The 18,634-nt window shown below is 41.0% G+C and overlaps 1 protein-coding gene across 1 annotated transcript; it reads right to left on the minus strand.

Moving 5' to 3' along the window:
* Positions 1-312: 312 nt before the first annotated feature.
* LOC139908060 (synaptotagmin-2-like) lies at positions 313-8,568 on the minus strand. Its single transcript, XM_071894638.1, has 8 exons — positions 8,370-8,568; positions 7,878-8,038; positions 4,118-4,255; positions 3,459-3,626; positions 2,210-2,377; positions 1,311-1,428; positions 670-803; positions 313-528 (listed from the first exon to the last, which is right to left on the minus strand). Exons 1-8 carry the CDS (start codon positions 8,566-8,568, stop codon positions 313-315), a joined length of 1,302 nt encoding a protein of 433 aa, XP_071750739.1.
* Between the last annotated feature and the right edge of the window lie 10,066 nt (positions 8,569-18,634).

Genomic DNA, 18,634 nt, shown 5'->3' on the forward strand with positions numbered 1-18,634 from the left:
AACCCCAATACAAAAATATATCTAAAGGAAATCAACGGAGTATCTGTCCATCCTGTAGCTTGTCTTCTTTTTTCAATGACATGATTTAATATAACATGATGCTTTTTTTTTTTTAAACACTATTTTCCATCATGTCAAATGGTATCTATGTATCTTTTGCATGGTGGTGGTGGGAGGAGGAGAAGGGGGGGTGGGAGGTGAGGGGGGGTTGATAGATCTGTTGGCGCGTTCTTTTGGAATATACACTGATATGTGGGACCCAGGGGGAATGAGGGGAAAATGCATGGGGGGGGAATGCGTGCTAGTGGAAGTTTACTTCTTGGCATTCAGGGCTGCCAGGGCGGCATCCACCTCCTCCTCCGGCTGCAGTGGATGCCACTGGGCGATGGGGCGACGGGGGTTGGCCAGCATGTCGGACCAATGCTTCAGCCCGGCCCCCGTGGACTTGCTTCCCACCCAGATCTTCCCGATGGCATCGTTCTTGCCGATCTTGTCGTAATCCAGCACTGTGATCACGGCTTGGATTTTCTAGGAGAATGAGAGAGAGAGAGAGAGAGAGAGAGAGAGAGAGAGAGAGAGAGAGAGAGAGCGTTTGCAACAAGGCTCAAACTCCCATGAAGATCATCGGCAGATCATAGCAGATTTGCATGAATTAGTCGATGTCTTTACCTGCATTTGCTCGAGAGGAATCTCAAAGCTGAACGACTCGTTGTAGTAAGGATTCAAAGTGTTCTTCTTCACTGTGGTCTTCTTCTTCTTCAGCCTCTTGCCGTTCTGCAGCAGGTTAATTTTCACGTAGGGATCTGAAAACAGAATCAAAGCAAAATCATTCAAGAGGGTGAAGCGTCGCGGCTCATCGTTTGCACATGCATGTTCATGTCGGTTGTAATGCCGCAGTACACCGACAGATGGGGCTGACGCTGAAGCCAGAGGGGGTGAAGCTGCTGCATGGTGAGTACTGCAGCGTCAGCACGTGAGCAGAGCAGGTCAGACCAAATGGCTGTGCTCACAGGCACGCTGCTTTATACACTGCAGCGTCCTTTTATGCATCCAAATCTCACGTTACCATCAGCAAAGTGATTAATCATTTTTTCCCCCCAAAAACTGAACACTGAAATAGTGCATAATTCCATACATACAATGAAAATAGCTTGACAGTTTTCCAGTGATTTTGCGCTATGAGTTGGTGCCACGTGAATCAATGCATAGGAATCCTTGTGGCAGCTGTGTCACATTCAGTTAGCTGATGCTGTCTGATGCTTCACTCAGTCAGTGTATATGCTGTGCTTCACTCAGTGTACAGTATATACCTGACAGTCCACCCACGTCCATTTTCTTCAGGTTCTTGGCCTCCAGAATACAGATGGTGAGTTTGCCAGCAGTGGGCACGTAACGCAGAGAGATGCAAATGTCACCCAGCTTCTCCGGCTGTGTGAGGGACGGCAGTGCAGAGAAAGTTAAAGCAGGTCTGAAGCAGAACTTGTGTCCTTTTTCTGATGTGTCCAAGACAAGGCCACGCAAACACAAGCTGTATCTTGTTGCATGAAATTATAAATACACCCTCAACATATACAACAGCAGAACATGTTTTCAAGTACATCTATTTTGTCTTTTCAGAATAAAAAAAAAAAGGTGAGACCAGGAGCTAAATAAACTGTAGAGTGTGTCTTAATTCTTAAGCTGGGTCTCCCATATACTGTAGGGACCAGGTTGTTTCATGGTTTAAAACCTGTTTTTCATGCTCTGGTACTGCATAATCCTGATAGCACTGTATTACAGGCTGCATGGCTAAAGAAAACGTCCTGCAATTGGCTAGAGGACAGGAGGTACGTCCGTTCGCCCTTTGAGTCTCATCAGTTAATAGCCACAGTCGTCACCTTGTACTTGTCTGATCTGGGTATTTTATCATTGCTCTATGTCATCAGCACACTATGTCATCTGAGTAAATTGTTGAAGTTGCTCTACATGGAAGAAGAGTATTTTTAATATACTTTGTCAGTTTGCTCTCTGATGAAAGGTATTTCAGTATTTTAAAACACAGAAATACTGTCTTCATTTTGTTACACATTACATTATGACTAATATTTGCAAAGGTAATTAATGTACTTCAAAATATAGAACACACATCCACAGCAGGTTTTGAGGAATCACCTCTGCAACATGGTAAAAACAGTATAATACACCATAAGATTCACTGTATGACTCTTACCTCTTCTTGATCTGCACTGTCCAGGTCTCGCCACTCCTCAATTGGCTTTGCCAGATCAAGGGTGTTCATGGGAAATTTAATCTCCCCGATGACATCATGTTTGGAGAAGCGATCAAAGTCATAGACTGACATTACCAGAGTCTTCCCACCCATCTCTTGGAAAGGAATCTGGAAAACAGCAACCAATCTCGATAACAACATTTGCTCTTAGCAAACAGTATTTTTAGCTTTTAGGTCAGACTCTGTTGAGGCTGTTCAAATTGTGACACGCTACACACTTAGGGCACACCTCAGACATTGTTTTTAATAGGTTATGGGAGTAAAATTAACTATACAGCAATATTGGTTGTGGCTTTGGCCTGCAGCTCAGAGGCATGAGTCTATCGCCTGCCTTAATAACATGCTGTTTCAGCAAAACTGTCCCTTTGAAATGGTAAAGCCGTTTGATTCCTTTCTCATAGAGCTGTGTCAGCAGGCAGGGTGGCCTTCTCCTTTGACTAGATTCCCTATCACTTTCTCCTTGGCGGACACCTTCAATGTGTCTGCCGCTTCTTATCATTGGTGGCCAGAAGTGTTATTATTGATTTTAGAAAAAAACATTTCAACAACTGTAACAATGCAAACACAGTTGTACTATAGTTGAAGAAAAACAGAAATTAAGACCTTAATCCATGAAAAGTTGTGCTCATAGAAAGGAAATAGTTGTGCAGGTTGTTGTGCATTACACCATATTTGAGGAGGTGGTAATAAAAAGCAAAGGAGTGATGAAATACAGTTGTAGGCAAGTAGATACAGGAGCAGTGAGAATTTTGAAATTCGCCCACAGTCCAGTACCTTGTCTTGCTAGATGCCAGTCAAGACGTTACTACCCCAAGTGCAGGGCAATGCATCAAAATCTCATAGTACATTTTTAGCAAGACAGAAAAAATATTTTGGGGTTTATCTTTGTATTTATAGTGTTCATTATTTGCTTTTCAGTTCATAATGCATTTAATGCATTAATACATGAGCATGCTATATACAGTATAAACCACACAATGTACATATTGCTGAGCTTTCACACTACCCACAAAAAATAAAAGACTGCAAGTGGTATTGGGTGGAGATAGAGCGAGTCTACCGAGTACTGGGGTACTTTCCATTATGCTGAGAGAGAGAGAGAGAGAGAGAGAGAGAGAGAGAGAGAGAGAGACATCTTGTTTTAATAAGTGCAGGGTGACTGTACTGACTATACAGAGTTCCAGTTTACCTTGAAGACAAAAGTCTCATTGAAGACAGGATTGAGCGTTTTCTTGTGAACCTTCGTGTCAAACTTCTTCTTCTTGTCAGGGAGAACGAAGACCTTGACGTAGGGGTCAGAGGTGCCGCCGCTGTCCATGGAGAGCAGGTCTGCTGCTTGCAGGATTCCCACAGTCAGCTAGGGAGGGCAAGAGGTTAAACACAAAGTCAGTCCGTGAGCAGCTCAGTACACCTTTTTTTCTTTTCACCATCTCACACCACAAAAAAAGAGAAGCCACTATTCCTGAGGTCATAATCGATAAAAAGTTTTGGTTATATAACACCTCAGCATTAGAGGAGGAAAACAGAGTAAAGGTGTTTGAAATCCTTCAGTGTGTCCCTGATTCGTGAGCAAAATGATGCTCAACAAAGCAAAACCAGGCCATTATGTGATGCTTATATAAGTGACAAAGTACTGAAAGTCTTTGCTTCAACTTTGATAGGATTTATTTTGAAAAAAAAAGTAACAGCAAGATGATGTCCTTGGCATTTGGCTCAACTAAAGTAATACAAGAAATGAGTATTCGCTCAAAGTTGAATTTGTTTTGGTGCAATTCGGGGCACAATCCTTTTAATCTGACAAAAAATAGGATTGGATAGGATTCAATGTTGGCTACACAACAAGCTTACCTTGTTTTCCTGGAAGTCGTAATCAATGGAGTACTGAAGCTTCCCAAGCTTTTCCTTCTCCTTCACTTCTTCCTCTTTCTCATCTCCAGTGAGCCCCATCTCAGCGTCATCTTCATCATCATCATCATCCTGTTGTTTCTGGAATGACAGAAGGGGGCGGGCAGCAGAAGAAGGAGTGAGAGGACGCTTCTGAGATGTGGGTGTGCTGCACACCAAGCCTCCGGTCATCAGCAGTCAGGTTAGTCACAGCACCTACCTGCCACTTACCCCCGCTTACCCAGGTGTTACTAGTGCAATCTGTTCATCGATGACCACTGTTGCAACCTGACTTGATTTCACTATTTCTTGGGTGACACCATTTGCTGTTTCCCATGAGCGTTATGTTAAATTCTGCTAACACCAGACAGGGAATTTCCCTCGGACTTCAATATGTTCTAGAAATGTCATTTCAATAAACCCCTTACATTTTTTAATGCAATGACTGGAGAGAGAGAAAGAGAAAGGAAAAACAGAACAGAATGAAAACAGTTAACAGAGTATTTTCAACACAAGTCAGCTCAAGAAGCAGTGCCCTTCATTCGCTAGAGCTCTTCTGCTAAGAGGACTGAGGGGACAGAGCTGTACGAAATACATGCTGATATGATCAGACCTCTGACACAGTGATTCCTGACACTTTCCTTGAATGGCTCTGAAACTTGCTAATACTCCGGGCCAGTATCCTCCGATAACACATGCTGTGCCAACTGATAATGTAAGCTTTGTGACAAGCTAGACAATATTACTGTTTGCTCTTTATCTCCTCCTGACAAGAATCATAATGTCAAATTCTCATTAATCTGTTTACACTGTTATCGTTGATAGGCTGTTGTTGTAACTAGCTGAATTACTGGAGGATTCCACAGTTCCCCAAGTCGTTGGATGAATTAACATTCCCTACCAAATACAATATCAAAAGGCTATTTTAATGTGGATTATTGTGACTCTTGATGCTACGCTAGAGCAAAATTCAGCCATTTGCTGAAACTATCTATGAGGTTGTTAGGACTTGATGAAGAAGATGAATCAAGTTCCATACCATAATCAGTCTTGCCTTGCCTTTACATCACACCCAATAACTTTTTCAGCCTTTCATCTCTTTAGAGACAGTCATGACTAATTGAGTGAGAGCAATTTGCTCAGATACGGATATCAAGTAAACTTTCAATCAGTTATGATGCTGGATAATATCTCAGTATGGCCTACTTTCCTATGGCTGTCTTCTTGAAATAACATTGATGTCTTCGTAAGATTGGAGCGGCCAGCTACTCACTGTTGAGCTGGAAGAGGAATAGGGCATACATACACACACAAATAATACACACGCAATCACACATTCACACACACACGCGTGCGCGCGCACACACTCCTGCCCACACACACGCGATTGCTTACATGCAGGCTCTCATGCATGCTTAAAAACCCACTCTCTCTCTCACACTAACATTCTCACACATTCGCAGCGCACACCATATCCTTATTTGTGGCATTCTCTATCTTTGTTGTGGTAAATGCTTTTCATTCAAGCATGCCAGGCCACACAATGCAGGATTCAAGAAAACACTTCTTTCTGATAGCAAAATGTGCATGAATTACCTTATAATTTCTGAAGATAGATAGTTATGCTTTGATGTTTCTAAAAAGTTGGCAACAAAATTTGGCTTTTTGTCAGGCCTAAAAAGACTGTACATGAAATGTGTGCTGTAAGTGAAATGTACACATCCATGAGAGATCATGCTATATTGGAAATTTCCAGTTTTCCTCAAACTTCCAGTGGGGTTCAAAGACAAAGACATGGTATGTCTGAATGTATGCCCTTTGGTCAACCCCATGGATCAATTTGTGAGCTCATGAGGTGTTACTAAATTAAATCTGTTGTAAAACAGCCAATTGGTTGTAACATAAAGTTTAGATTTACTGAAATTAGGCCTCTGAAGATCAACTGCAGTTGACTGCACCTGTGGGCAAACATTCTGGCCCACCATTTCTCTTCAGTGACACCCAAGTGCTTTAGGGAGAGAGGGAGTCATTGGCTATCACCTAAAATGTCAGCAGCATGGGTCATCCAGGAAAGTTACTCTCAAGTCAAGTTGTGGCCATTCAATGGTACCTACTGCAAGGGCATGTTGGTCTTTGTCAAGAGATACAAACAGCTTTATCTGTCATGGAACTCTGAGCATGTTTGCACAAGTGGAGCATAGCTTTAAGTGTGTGAATTTCAGACCAAAGTCAATGCATCTTTTGAGAGTAAATGTAATTGTCACTTACATTATGAATTTGACTTATATGAATTTGACTTTTTAATTGTGTTGCACGATTACTGTAAAGGCCTATTGTGGTGGAAACATGCTCAAAGCTCTCAATTAGGTAAAGTCTCACCTATTATTTGACAAATATCCAACCTCACCCCTTGCACATGCATGTTAGTGATCTCTAGTGAGTTGCTGAGTGCACTCGTCATTCAAAGGCTCAACCGTAGGATGAGTTTCATGTTCATTTCAAACCATAGACATTTGCACTTTTACAGGTCTTTGCTCTGTTGTTTGGCCAAAATTGCAACCTCTGGATACTCAAGACATGGCAGTTGGTGCGGCATATCAGTTCAGTGGATTTGCGAAGCAGCTTAATCGCTCCCATAGATCCTCAAGCACCCGCAGCACCTAAGCTTGCAAGACTAAGGAAGCCATAGCACTCATTGTCATCATTGCAATCCAATCCCTCCAAGCCCAGCCCACCCCCACCTCTCCCCCCTGCCCTGGTCTGCGCTTACACAGAGCGGCCAGAGAGGGGCGCCGCGTGCTATCAGACCTACCGTAGGCAGAGAAGTCCACCACAGTCAAGATACACGGAGCACACATAAGACACAAAGCAGGAAGGAGGAGAGCAGAGAGAAAGGAAGAGATTGAACTCACAGCAGACACCAAAGAAGGGTAATCACAGCAAATGCAGTCAGCTACACTGTAGGGCGCGGGGAAAATGACACATAGAAAATCCTCCTCATTAGCACAATCATATCTCGGTGCAAGAAGGGCGTTGTATTTTAATGAACTCCACTTTTAGAAACGTTATTGTGGGAAGTCAAATTGCCCCAGATGTACTTCATCAAATCATCAAATATGTATGTAAAGAGTAACCCCCCACTGTCATTACACTGTGAGGAATTATAGGCAAAAAACAAAGCCACTGTACAAATTACTAATTTTCATAATTACCCTTAATGACTGGATAAACAATAGTTGGTTTGAATAAATAAGAGTCATGTCATTTTCCACCCAATTCCCAAAGCACAAGAGAGAGAGAGAGCAACACTAACATTCATGACAAATACATTAAATAACAACAGAAAACATAGTGGGAACCCTTTGAAAATTCACTGACAGGGTTAGGTAGCCACTAATGATCTGTAATCTAACAAATTTCAAACAATGAGCTTTCTTTTCATCTTGTTTAGCAGTGTGATGCATTTCATATACTGAACTAGAATAAGTAAGTTGAGGACTACTGGTCCAAATTATCGTATGTGTTTCTCCTGATTCAGAATAATGTACCATTAGCATTAGCATTCTATCCAGTTTTGGTATACAAGTAGAAGGTTATAGGCATCGTTGCTGTTATATAATAAGGTTGAATTACAGATTAAACTTGACTCACTAAAGTTAATGTGTAAGGTCAAGTGTGAATCAGGTCCCTCGGCCATGACGCCGCCCCCCATGATGGAACATACCTCTCCCCCTTTCAGGTTCTTCATTCCCATGTCACCCTTCCCCTTCTTGCCCTTCTTGTTCTTCTTCTTCTTGCAGCAGCATTTCTTGATGATGCAGAAGCAGCATGTCAGAATGAGTAAAGCAGCTACCACAGCAATGGCAATGATGGCCCAGGACGGCACTGAGGAAAATATATAGATACATGTACACACTCAAAAGAACAAAGAGACAAATGGTTTGACATTTGACCAACCAATCATTTACCCTAGTGGATGTCATGTCCTGGGCCAAATATATTTAGTAAGAGGTGCTAGGTTAGCAATTAGATTGGATGAAAATTAGATTTCTCGGCCATTAGGAAGGGCAGCCCCTGATCAATACTGAATAAAGACATTATGAGGCTGTCAATGCCTGCAGGGAAAGAGAAGATCTAATTCCAAAATCATTGTTTAGAGTCACATCAATGAAACGTTGGTTGATCCGGACAGGTTTGGGTTCTGTCTGGTACTCACGTGGGATCTTGTCAATTTCGTTCAGGAACTTGTTTTTGATCTCATCGAAGGCATCGTTCTTGTTGACCGGTTCAGTGGAGTTGTCAGAAGAGATTGACGCAACAGGGGCTGGAGTCACAGTCAAGGCACTGGCCCCTGTTGGCTCTGGAGCTACCATGGCCTCTGGTTTCTTCTTGAACAAATTCCACTTCCCTGACATTTAGGCTGCACACAGTCCCTGAAAACACAACACAGTGTGGTTATCAAGACGGGATAGGTATCAGATAATGTCTCCACCCACCTGTGAGTATCAATCCATCAGTAACTTATTTTACAGTTGTACATTATATACTCCACAATGTCAAAATTCACAAATAGCAGAGATAGATAGACTCAATACAGGACTGACTCATTCAGTATTAGCCAATTTTCTTGTATTGAGAGGAATTTTGGGATAAAAATCATTACAGAGGATAAAAGTATGCCATCTGGTACAAATACCCGAAAACATTTTATAAACATTTTATAAGAAGTGCCCTGAAATAATTCAAACAAGGAGTGAATTATTGCAACTATTCAAAATGGCTGCGTAAGTGACAATTAATTAATGCCATAACACTAATAATACACTTGTGCCTTGGGATATCCTAAAACTAAAATATCCTTAATGTTGTATAAATATATATTTTGCAGAATAGGATGTCCACAAAAAAAATCTCATAAATGTCATAACATTAAAATGAAATGTATAAGTCAAGTTCCGAGGTCTGTACTAACTCACTTTACCCAAAACAATCAAAAAAGGGAGACACTTTTGGAGAATTTCCAAAAAGCCACCTGTTACGGTTTGTTAAACTTAATTACCCGAATGGATGGATAAGATTTGGTGCGTTGCATTTTAATAGAGCTACTCTAAGATTAGCACCCAAATCAAACAGGGAACACCGGCATTCAACCCCTGGTCATCTACAGTGAACATTAACTACACTCTCTAAACAATAATAAATGAGGAAATTGGGAATGCTGGCATAACATACAATTCAAGGGCTGTTGCCTTTCATATTGTAGTGGAAACAGATTATTAAGAATGTTTTATATGGATAAGAATCCATAAACAACCTGTGATTGAAGTATGGCACACCAGCTGAAACACTGTTGAATCACTGATTTTGTTGTCACTCTTTTTTATGCTCGCCAGAAGGCTAAGCATCTACATCTGCTGATGTCGCTAAAAGACTGTCATATTTTCAGGGGTCCTTGTCTGTGCTAGTAACCCAATTTTTTTCTGTTGCGATTTAAAGCAAAAAACACAGGAAATCACAGATCTGCAGCCAGATGGCCGTTTGGTTATGTTTACAAGAAAATCTAATATGTTTTCGCGGTATACAAATATAGTTAATTTAGACACTGGTTTGTCTTCAGTTCCACGGATTTAAACTAGAAAAGATGGTAAAAGTAATGACCGGAGTGACAGAGTGAGATTTGACTCACAGAAAGGCAGGCAGCAAACAAGTTAAAGTCTCTGGCAACAGATGATGTAAGTTCAATCTTAACGTTTCAACTAACCAAAATGTAGTCAGGACTTTTTCCTCTCAGAGTTGCCACTTTGATTCTATTGTGTTAAGTGATCTATCTGGACTCTATTGTCTCTCACAGTCAGCTGAGGTGAAGTCCTGGCTCTGTAGTAGAAGACATTCATCTTTAGTGATTGGTAATGATGTGGTCTAAATCATTTTTTAGTACCAACCTTATTAGACTAAGCATTATGTAAGCTATAGGACATTACTTTTGTTTTTACTTATAATGAGGTTCATTTTTTGTATCAACTCTGAAGTTTGACTTTATTTCTCATATTTGTTCATTGGTTTTCAGAGAGAATATTAGTTTGTCCCTCTGTGTATTATTGAAATACGGCTTGAAAAGCTGAAAAGAATGATATATTGGCATGAGTACTAGCAATGAATACTTAAGTAGATACTCCTTGATGACTGCAGTGTGGCGTTACACTGTAGAATGAAAATGACCAGCTTTTTGATTACAGGCAGCAGTGGAATTAATAATGGAATTAACTTTGCTAAGATATAATCATTCATATCTTTTGAATTATAAATGATAGAAACATGGGTTTGGATTGTTGTTTTTCAAATTAAATCCTCTATCATTAAAGTCACAATGATTGTGATTACCTCATGGTGTACCAGCAGGCCCACATTCAACCAACAATACCATCACATATTTTTGATCAACCCCGCCCCTCCACCCTTTCCATTAAATAAAATTGCCTTTCTCTCCCTAAAGGATATTTCATTGATTGACACTTTTGAATGATCCTTCCCGGTGTTTTGTCCCGCCCAATATCCTGCTTCAACAAGAAACACATCGAATTAAGGAAGCAAGATGCTCTGAAAATGTCATTTCATTTTAACTAAATGTGTTTTATTGACCCTTGAATGAAATAAGCGATATGTAGAAACATATTGTTTGTTGGAAATCCTCACTAAGCTTTGTTGAGAATATAACGTTACTGTAGTAGGCCTTGTTAGCAGTAACTTGTTAAGTTGTAGTAGTGAACTATTATCTGTGATTTGATTTGATTTATTTTTCATTGTTATATTTTCATTTGCCAAGATGTTCACAGCTGGCAAGCATGTGACTAGCGCTAAGCTAGTTTTTACTTGTTGGTATGAACTTGTGATATGAGGACTAAGAGTGTATATGAGTGTAACATGAGTTCACATATTTTAAGGTGGAAAAGGTTTGATTACATTTGTAATGCTTGTAAATCATGGAGTAAATCAGACCTGATGTGTTAACCAGGTTTCTTTCCATCCACAAGTCAAAATCCTCAAGAAAGTAGAAGACAGTTAGAGAGCGCAAATCCCCACCAATGCTTAACAGCTGTCCAACTTGCTATGACACCACCAAAATTGAATCATTTGTTCCTTGGCCCAAAGCCTATCTGTCCACCAAATTTCATGGACATCCGTTCATGAGTTTTTGAGATATCCTGCTGACAGACAGACAAATAAACTATAAATAAACTTACAGTGGCAAAAACATAACCCCTTAGGAATATACCAAAAGTGTAGACATGGTCAGATAAATTCCAGATTGTATTTTAAAAGCACATTCAAATCACTTAATTTAAACATATAATGAAGTTGTACTTTTGTGTTGGCAAATGCTTAAACATTATAAAAAGGTTTTCCTACCCTAGTGAAGGTTGCAGTGGTGTGCAGTAGTGCTAAACCTATGACCCATTTCTATGGGGGGAGGCAAAGTAACTTGATGCTTTAGTCCAATCACACTGTGGACAGAATGTTATATTACAGGGGTTTTGCTTGCTTGTCCCATTCTTAATGCTGACTGACAATGCAGGAAATGCATAAAAATGCAAAACAGCTTTGGAAACTCCAAATTAAAGCTCTTTTGTTATGACTCAGCTGAGGGATGAATCCTCTGCCTCCTAACATTCAACCCAATTCCACTGAGCAGGCGTTCAAGAATTTATTAGCAAAATGATTGATTTAGACGTCTACATCTGACTGAATCTGCCCTTTACAGTGATTCCAACACATTCCATATGTTTGAGAAGTAGTTTTGATGATTTTAAGATAAGTTAACTAACAATTTGTATGGGCAATAACCACCTATCACCATGTATCACAAGTTTTGTTGTGTTTGGAAACGGTCCTGTAGTTGAGCCAGCAGTGTCTGACCAGGATAAGAGTGTGCAACCATAGTAAAACAGAATGAAAGACCACTGCCATTCTCTAGTGGTGTTTCCACAGGCCAAACAATTGTTCAATCAGAGCTCTTATCGGTTCCAGAAATCACACTGTGACAACTGCAGCTGAGAGCAGCCTGGCGACGGAGTGATGAGTGATTGGGTGAGAGCTTGATTCGGAAAGCAGAGAAAGATGACAAACATAACAAGAGGAGACTTCTCTTGTTGATTGTATTAAAGCCATTGTGATATGGGCAAACAAAAAGAATTTCTCATTTCTCAAGTGCCAATTCGCAACGTCAGTGCCAGAGATCCTTGTCTCTATTTATTGCCACATATAAATTATTCAAATTGAGGCTGACAGCAGGAAGGATAAGCTTATATTATTCAGGGGCCAGGACCAGTTATGCCTCTCAGATAACTTGTGTTGCTGCTATGTAGGCCGACATCGCAAACGACCAGTTTCTTGCGATAATATACTCAGATGGTCATGGCATTGCATTGCTTTGTCTGTGTTATTGACGAAATGACATTGCATCACTTTCTTTTACCATCACACATTTACAGTGTGTTGCTCACCAAAACAGCAAATTGATGAAAACAGGCTCATGGCATAACTTTCTCTACTCTGTAGCTTCATTAATCATATATTACTGTAGATATTGGGACAACCTTCATCACAGAATATGAAGCACTCGGCAGTCACGACATCCTAGTTTTATAGGCATTTTCCCCTGTTTGTCCCTCACATCAGGCCAAGTCAGGCAAAATTAAATTAACATTCATGGATATGTGGTCGAGCATTTTATCTCTCGCGCTCCGAGGCGACAGCGAGGAGGGACTGAGAGGACAGGGAGTTACACTCTTGTTTTATGATAGCCATTAGTCCTGCTTCATAGCCAGCTCTTACCACTCACTCTTGGCAAATAAATTGTATAAGCTTTTTCCTTTGAAGGAGGCAGCCTTAAACCTTCAGAAATTGCCTCCTAAAATGTGTGTGTGTGTGTGTGTGTGTGTGTGTGTGTATAAATCTATGATGTGCTCATAGATAGATAGATAGATAGATAGATAGATAGATAGATAGATAGCACTTGCATAGAGCTCTTGTTCTGTATGCAATACATATAATACTCCATTACTGAGAACTAGTGGGAGTAATCAGTTTCAGTCTTTGAGCCCCGGCTCCCAGTGTGCATCTCATTTCATTAGTGTTTGAGTCATCAGTATAAGTTAAAACAAAATGGCTCTGCTCCATGGCCCGCAGCAGCCTGGCTATGGGCATGATCTGGCCCTTATCACTAAACACACTGCTCCGAGTTGGATGGGGATCAAGCACTTGCACAAACAAACTGGGTATAGCACCCCCACGTATTAACACTGCAGTCGCACTGAAATCAACTGTGGTAAATAAAGGTTAAATGTGTCACTTAAACTCTACCAGCTGAGGCCTGTGAAGATGAGGGCAGATGGCTTGCGGAGGAGTAGTGCTCCCTTTAGATTTTTAAACATATACACTGGAATAGTCGATTTGAGAAGAAAATGAATACAAACTAGGAGAGGTTGTATCTTCTGAAGGAATGTTGTGTGCTTATTTCATTTTGAAAGGTTTAAAGCTGAATTCACTACAAACATATTCAGCCTTTTCAAATATATTATACAGCTTTGCTTTTGTAGTGGGAATAAAGCTGAAACCAAATTCTGTGTTTACATTTTGTTGAGATATCTCAGAGCGCCATTCACTATTTTTAAAGTGCATAAAGAAATACACTGAATGTACAAAATATCAGGGTATCTTCCTGATTTTGTGTTGCAGCCCCCTTTTGCATTTTTGCAAGATATATTCTTGCATAAACAAGCACACCGATTGATTACTACGTCAGATGTTGTCTTCATCATGATTATCTACTCTAGAGACATATACCGGTCATTTAGAAATGCCCAAATATGCCTAGAGGCTAAGCAGTCTTAATTAATTACCCTGATCCTGTCAAACAGAAAAAAAAGAGTGCACTCTATCTGATCACTCTCTCTCAGATTAAACACACACATTGCGATATCACAGGCCATGTATGTGATGACCCACTGACCATATAGAGTGACATCCTCCCTGACGACGGGATAGCCCAGCCTGCAGGTAAGCAACTCCATATACAGGCTTTGCTGGGTTTAATAAGGGCTTATTAGCACCCAAGACAATTCCAACAGAAAACAACCTTAGGAGAGTGAGCTAAAGTCATGCAGCTGTTTCATTACACAACAACAAGTACCCCGAACAAGAATTAATTAACAAACTGCAGCCAGACGGCCAAGTCCTTTGTTTTCCCCTGGCCCTGACAACATGCCTCAGTACCAATTCACACAGCTGTCTGCCAGTGGCCAATCTATATTAGTGTGTGTTTATTTGTGCGTGTGTGCATGCATGTGTGTGTGTTTGAATATAAATGTACATGATTCATTCTGATTCATACGTAGAAATAAATCCATGGCCAAAACCCTAGAAAAACCTTACTACTCACTTTCAAAATGGCCACTTATATGAACAGAGAATTGGTCATGGGAGCATGTGGCTGTAGCTTGGGGCAATTGTCAGGAGCACTGGGGCGGCAAATTAAGTATTGAATATTAGGCATTGTGAAAAGGTTGCTGTATTCAAAGACATAGCAGGGTGAGCTATAGCAGTGGCTGCTTGGTTGTCGCAGGGTCTCTGACAACTAAACATTAACTAGGGTCCTGAGAGATGCACAATAACTGAATAATGTGACCCCAATGTAAGCATTCAACCCCCACTGAGGCCCTTTGCCATCTGTGACATTATGTTATGTGTTGTGGTTATGTGTGAGTGGGCGGTGTGCTTGGCCTCCAGCTGAACTAGCGTGCATCCTGCGCAGCTCCGTTTCCTCTAAATCTCACTAATGTGATTGCTACAGTGAGCTGTGTTGGATTATTTCAAAAAAGTACCCAATTTAAGAAGTTAGTTAGTAGCAAGGATCTTCTTACAAGACAGAATATCATTTGAGATTTAGGCCACTGCAACCTTTATGCAAAATGGCATTCTTTCACAGCAGGGTGGATTTTCTTTCTGTGAAAACGGTGTGTATTTGCTCTGATTTTTGTATTTGTATTTGTACTTTCGTGCTGAGCAACTGTATTCATCCAAATTGTGCTGAGCTATTTTAGGTATGAGTCAAGTCGCATAAGCTATCGAGGATATTAATTAAAGGCTAATGGTTCAAAGATAGGACACTGCACTTACATTTATGATAAATGCACTTGAAGGGATTGTTCACAGAAACAGAAATAGAATTTTGGCTCAACTAGCATTGAGTCACAGCTGACCAGTGACCTTTCTGGAGTCCATTTCAGCTCAAAATGTGTATTTAAACATTAAGAGACAACAAGGGGCAGTGTTTGTTTATTAGACACCGATTGAAGGCAGCGCATTAGATAGGTTTGATCATGTTTATTGGTGCTTGACTCGTGCTGAGATTACAGTATGAGCAGGTTCAGTCCCTCCCTGCTCTTTTAAAGTCAGTCTTATACAGCATGGGATAATTTGTAATGATGTGTTATTGAATTATAATGGGTAACTTGAGTCTCCATGTGTTCTGTACTCAGACAGCTGAGCTGAGATGGTGGTGTTGTTTCAATTAGAGATAATGGGCAGCTTTGTTCCTGAACTCTTGGTACTCTATGGTAATTCACTCCTGCTGAAATGGACTTGGGGCTCCCACAGTCATAACGGTCTCATTTTGGCCATGTTTTAATAGGATTACAGTGGGGATACTGTGATGGGTGCATTGCTCGTTATTTACCACCGAAGGATGATACTGTGTGGAGCTTGACCTGAGCTGAATCTAAGAGGGATTTAGATGTGAAGGCTGTAATATGTATTATAATACTAGTTAGAATTGCAGCAATTGTCATTTCCCCTATCATTTATTAAATGATCTCATGATCGATAAAGCCTTTGGAAAATGCTCTAAATTCCCAACCTCAACCTGAATAGTTGCAAAGGTCTATTTACTGAGTTTGTGAGAGTGATTTGGAAAAACATGAGGTGGCTTTGACTCTACAGCATTAATCCTTTAACATTTTCAACAGTTCATTTAGTTGCATCTTTCTTCTTTCCTTCTATTTTAGCTTTGAACCTAGTAGCATAAAGATACACTGTGAAGCCCTTTATCTCTCCTTTATCACTTGTACGCATAAAGTCTACGTAAAACCCTGAAGTTCAATTGATTTAAACTGGAATCGACAAAAAGAGAAGTGCTGAGTGTGTGATAGAGACACATTTCTACAAGGTAGCCCGTAGTTGCAAAACAGACCCAGTTTTGTCATTTCATGATAGAGAGCCAAGAGACTGGAAAAAGCTCTGGCAAATCCATTTAAACACAGCACAGAGCAATACTGGGAGGCAAACAGTGTGACAGAGCCAGATTCTGAAACTACTCCTGACCAAGAGCCTTCTAGTCTTTTGCCGCACAACAAACATGGAAAGATGCCAAGGATTTCAGTCAGGGTGCTGTAATTTGCCTTACACTAATTAAAGATTTAAATTCAACTAATAAGGCACTGAATTTCTGCATTCAGAAAATTCTGTTCAACCCTCTCTACTTTTCACCTATTCAAAACGCAGATAAGTCCCCTTACTTAAGTCAGGCTGGGAGTTAAACCCCCAAGTAGCTGCAGTTAATGGCAGCATCACTGTTCGATAACATATTAATAAAGCCAACAATGTTAAATGCTTATTTGACTGATGCCCATCTTACATTTTGTCCCCAAAACAAATCTTCATGCCTTTTTGCTTATGTGAACTGACAAAATCATTTATCATTTTTCGCAGTTAGGTGTACACCTTTTCCTGCATAGTGATTTCCAGGTCAACATACAACATGGTGGATGACATTTACACATTCACTCAGCGACTGATCTTCAACGCTGTCAGCAGAACTGATTAAGCAGCCCTCCAGGACAGGACATTTACTGAGGAGTCAAACCCTTGAGTACAGCCTCCGAATGCTCAAAATGCAAACACACACACACACACACGCACACACACACACACACACACACACACACACACCCCCACACACACACACACACACGACAAGCATCCACAAGAGAAGACTATGACCAGTAAACACATCACTCAGAGATGTCAGCAGAGCAATAATTCCCATATGTCAAAAAAATGCGAGAGCATCAGGAAATCAGAAAAGTGCAAGTATGACTGTGGAGCTGAGGGCGCGGACCGAGATAAGGATGTCAAAAGGAGGGCTTCACAGATTATCTCATTGAAGAGAATTAGAGAAAAGCCTCTCGACCATACATCCCATTGTGCGCTGACCCAAAGGGCCGTCCCAAGAGGCTCATTTACAAACCTGCGTGTGTAGATAAAACAATGGTTATTTTCACCTGCAGCTGAATGTGACTCAGCTATTATCTGGAGGGATCCTTGAAAAGGAGGTGGGAGGTGCTACTGTTTGAATGCTGAGCGAGGAGCTGCAGGGATCATTTACAGCCAGTTGCTATACATCCTCCCTCTCCCCCTCAGCACAACCCCTTTCCCTGTCCCCTGATAGGTCGATTAATCATTCTGTCACAGAGATAGTGACCCAATCTGCATGTAAGCCTGTGGAAAAAAATGTGAAAGAGGAGAGGGCGTCTGCGGCAATGCAGATAGGCCACATATACTGAGATGCTATAGCCTCTTGTTTTAAAATGGAAAACTGACAAAAATATGTAGCTGCTATGTAGGGACTGTGAGACGGAGATTGTAAAAGAATACAAAATCTGATCTCAAGTTAGGAAATTATCTGTTTTGATTGCCTCAGTCTAACTGGATATGTGTAACTTTCTGCAAGTCAAATCTTAGAGTACAACCACACAAAATGAAAAGACTGTCATGTAACATTGTAACTGTTACACACAACATCTGCAGTATGATGAAACAAACTGAAAATCCTTTCGCAGACTCTCAACAGCAGTCCTTCCCTGCTGCACATTTTGCTCTCTCTGACCATCCCCAAATCCTCTCCTCCAAGATGAGACTGAGGGAAGGAAAAAAAAAGCAGCCAGTAGCAAGGCTCACAACAAAAACTGGCATGTTTTTTCTCCCTCCTCTAAAGATTAAAGAGTGGTGAAAATGCCCCGTCAGCACAGCAGGAAGCCGTGACTGGTGACAGCGTCTACTCGTTTAACACTGCCACTCTCTGCCACTGTCTGCCAACAACACACCAACACATGGGCTGGGGCCAGGACTGGGCAGGCTCCGCTCTCTCACCTGGAGTGAGAAGCTGACAGCAGCTGAGCAATCACAATGTTAGCGCGTTGTGCTAATGTGTCAAGAGGGAAAGACTCATTCTCAGAGGCCAACATAGCTGGTTTCGTGATCTTTACAATGATTTCACCCATGGAACACTTTCAAATATAAGCGGAGATAAAAACTCGAAATACCTCAGCATGAGAGACACAAAATTTCTGACTATGAAAGAGCGCTCCAGTGGCTCATCAGGAAGTAGGAACAGATGGGTGATGTGGGTGCAAGGGGCACACCCAC

Source organism: Centroberyx gerrardi, chromosome 14 (assembly GCF_048128805.1).
Source record: "Centroberyx gerrardi isolate f3 chromosome 14, fCenGer3.hap1.cur.20231027, whole genome shotgun sequence".
Classification (NCBI taxonomy): Eukaryota; Metazoa; Chordata; class Actinopteri; order Beryciformes; family Berycidae; genus Centroberyx; species Centroberyx gerrardi.

Coding starts and splice junctions, on each gene's coding strand:
- LOC139908060 (XM_071894638.1), bottom strand. CDS start 8,568: ATGTCAGGGAAGTGGAATTTGTTCAAGAAGAAACCAGAGGCCATGGTA. Junction 8,039..8,369: donor CGAAATTGACAAGATCCCAC/GTGAGTACCAGA, acceptor TATTTTCCTCAG/TGCCGTCCTGGGCCATCATT. Junction 3,627..4,117: donor ACGACTTCCAGGAAAACAAG/GTAAGCTTGTTG, acceptor TGCCCTCCCTAG/CTGACTGTGGGAATCCTGCA.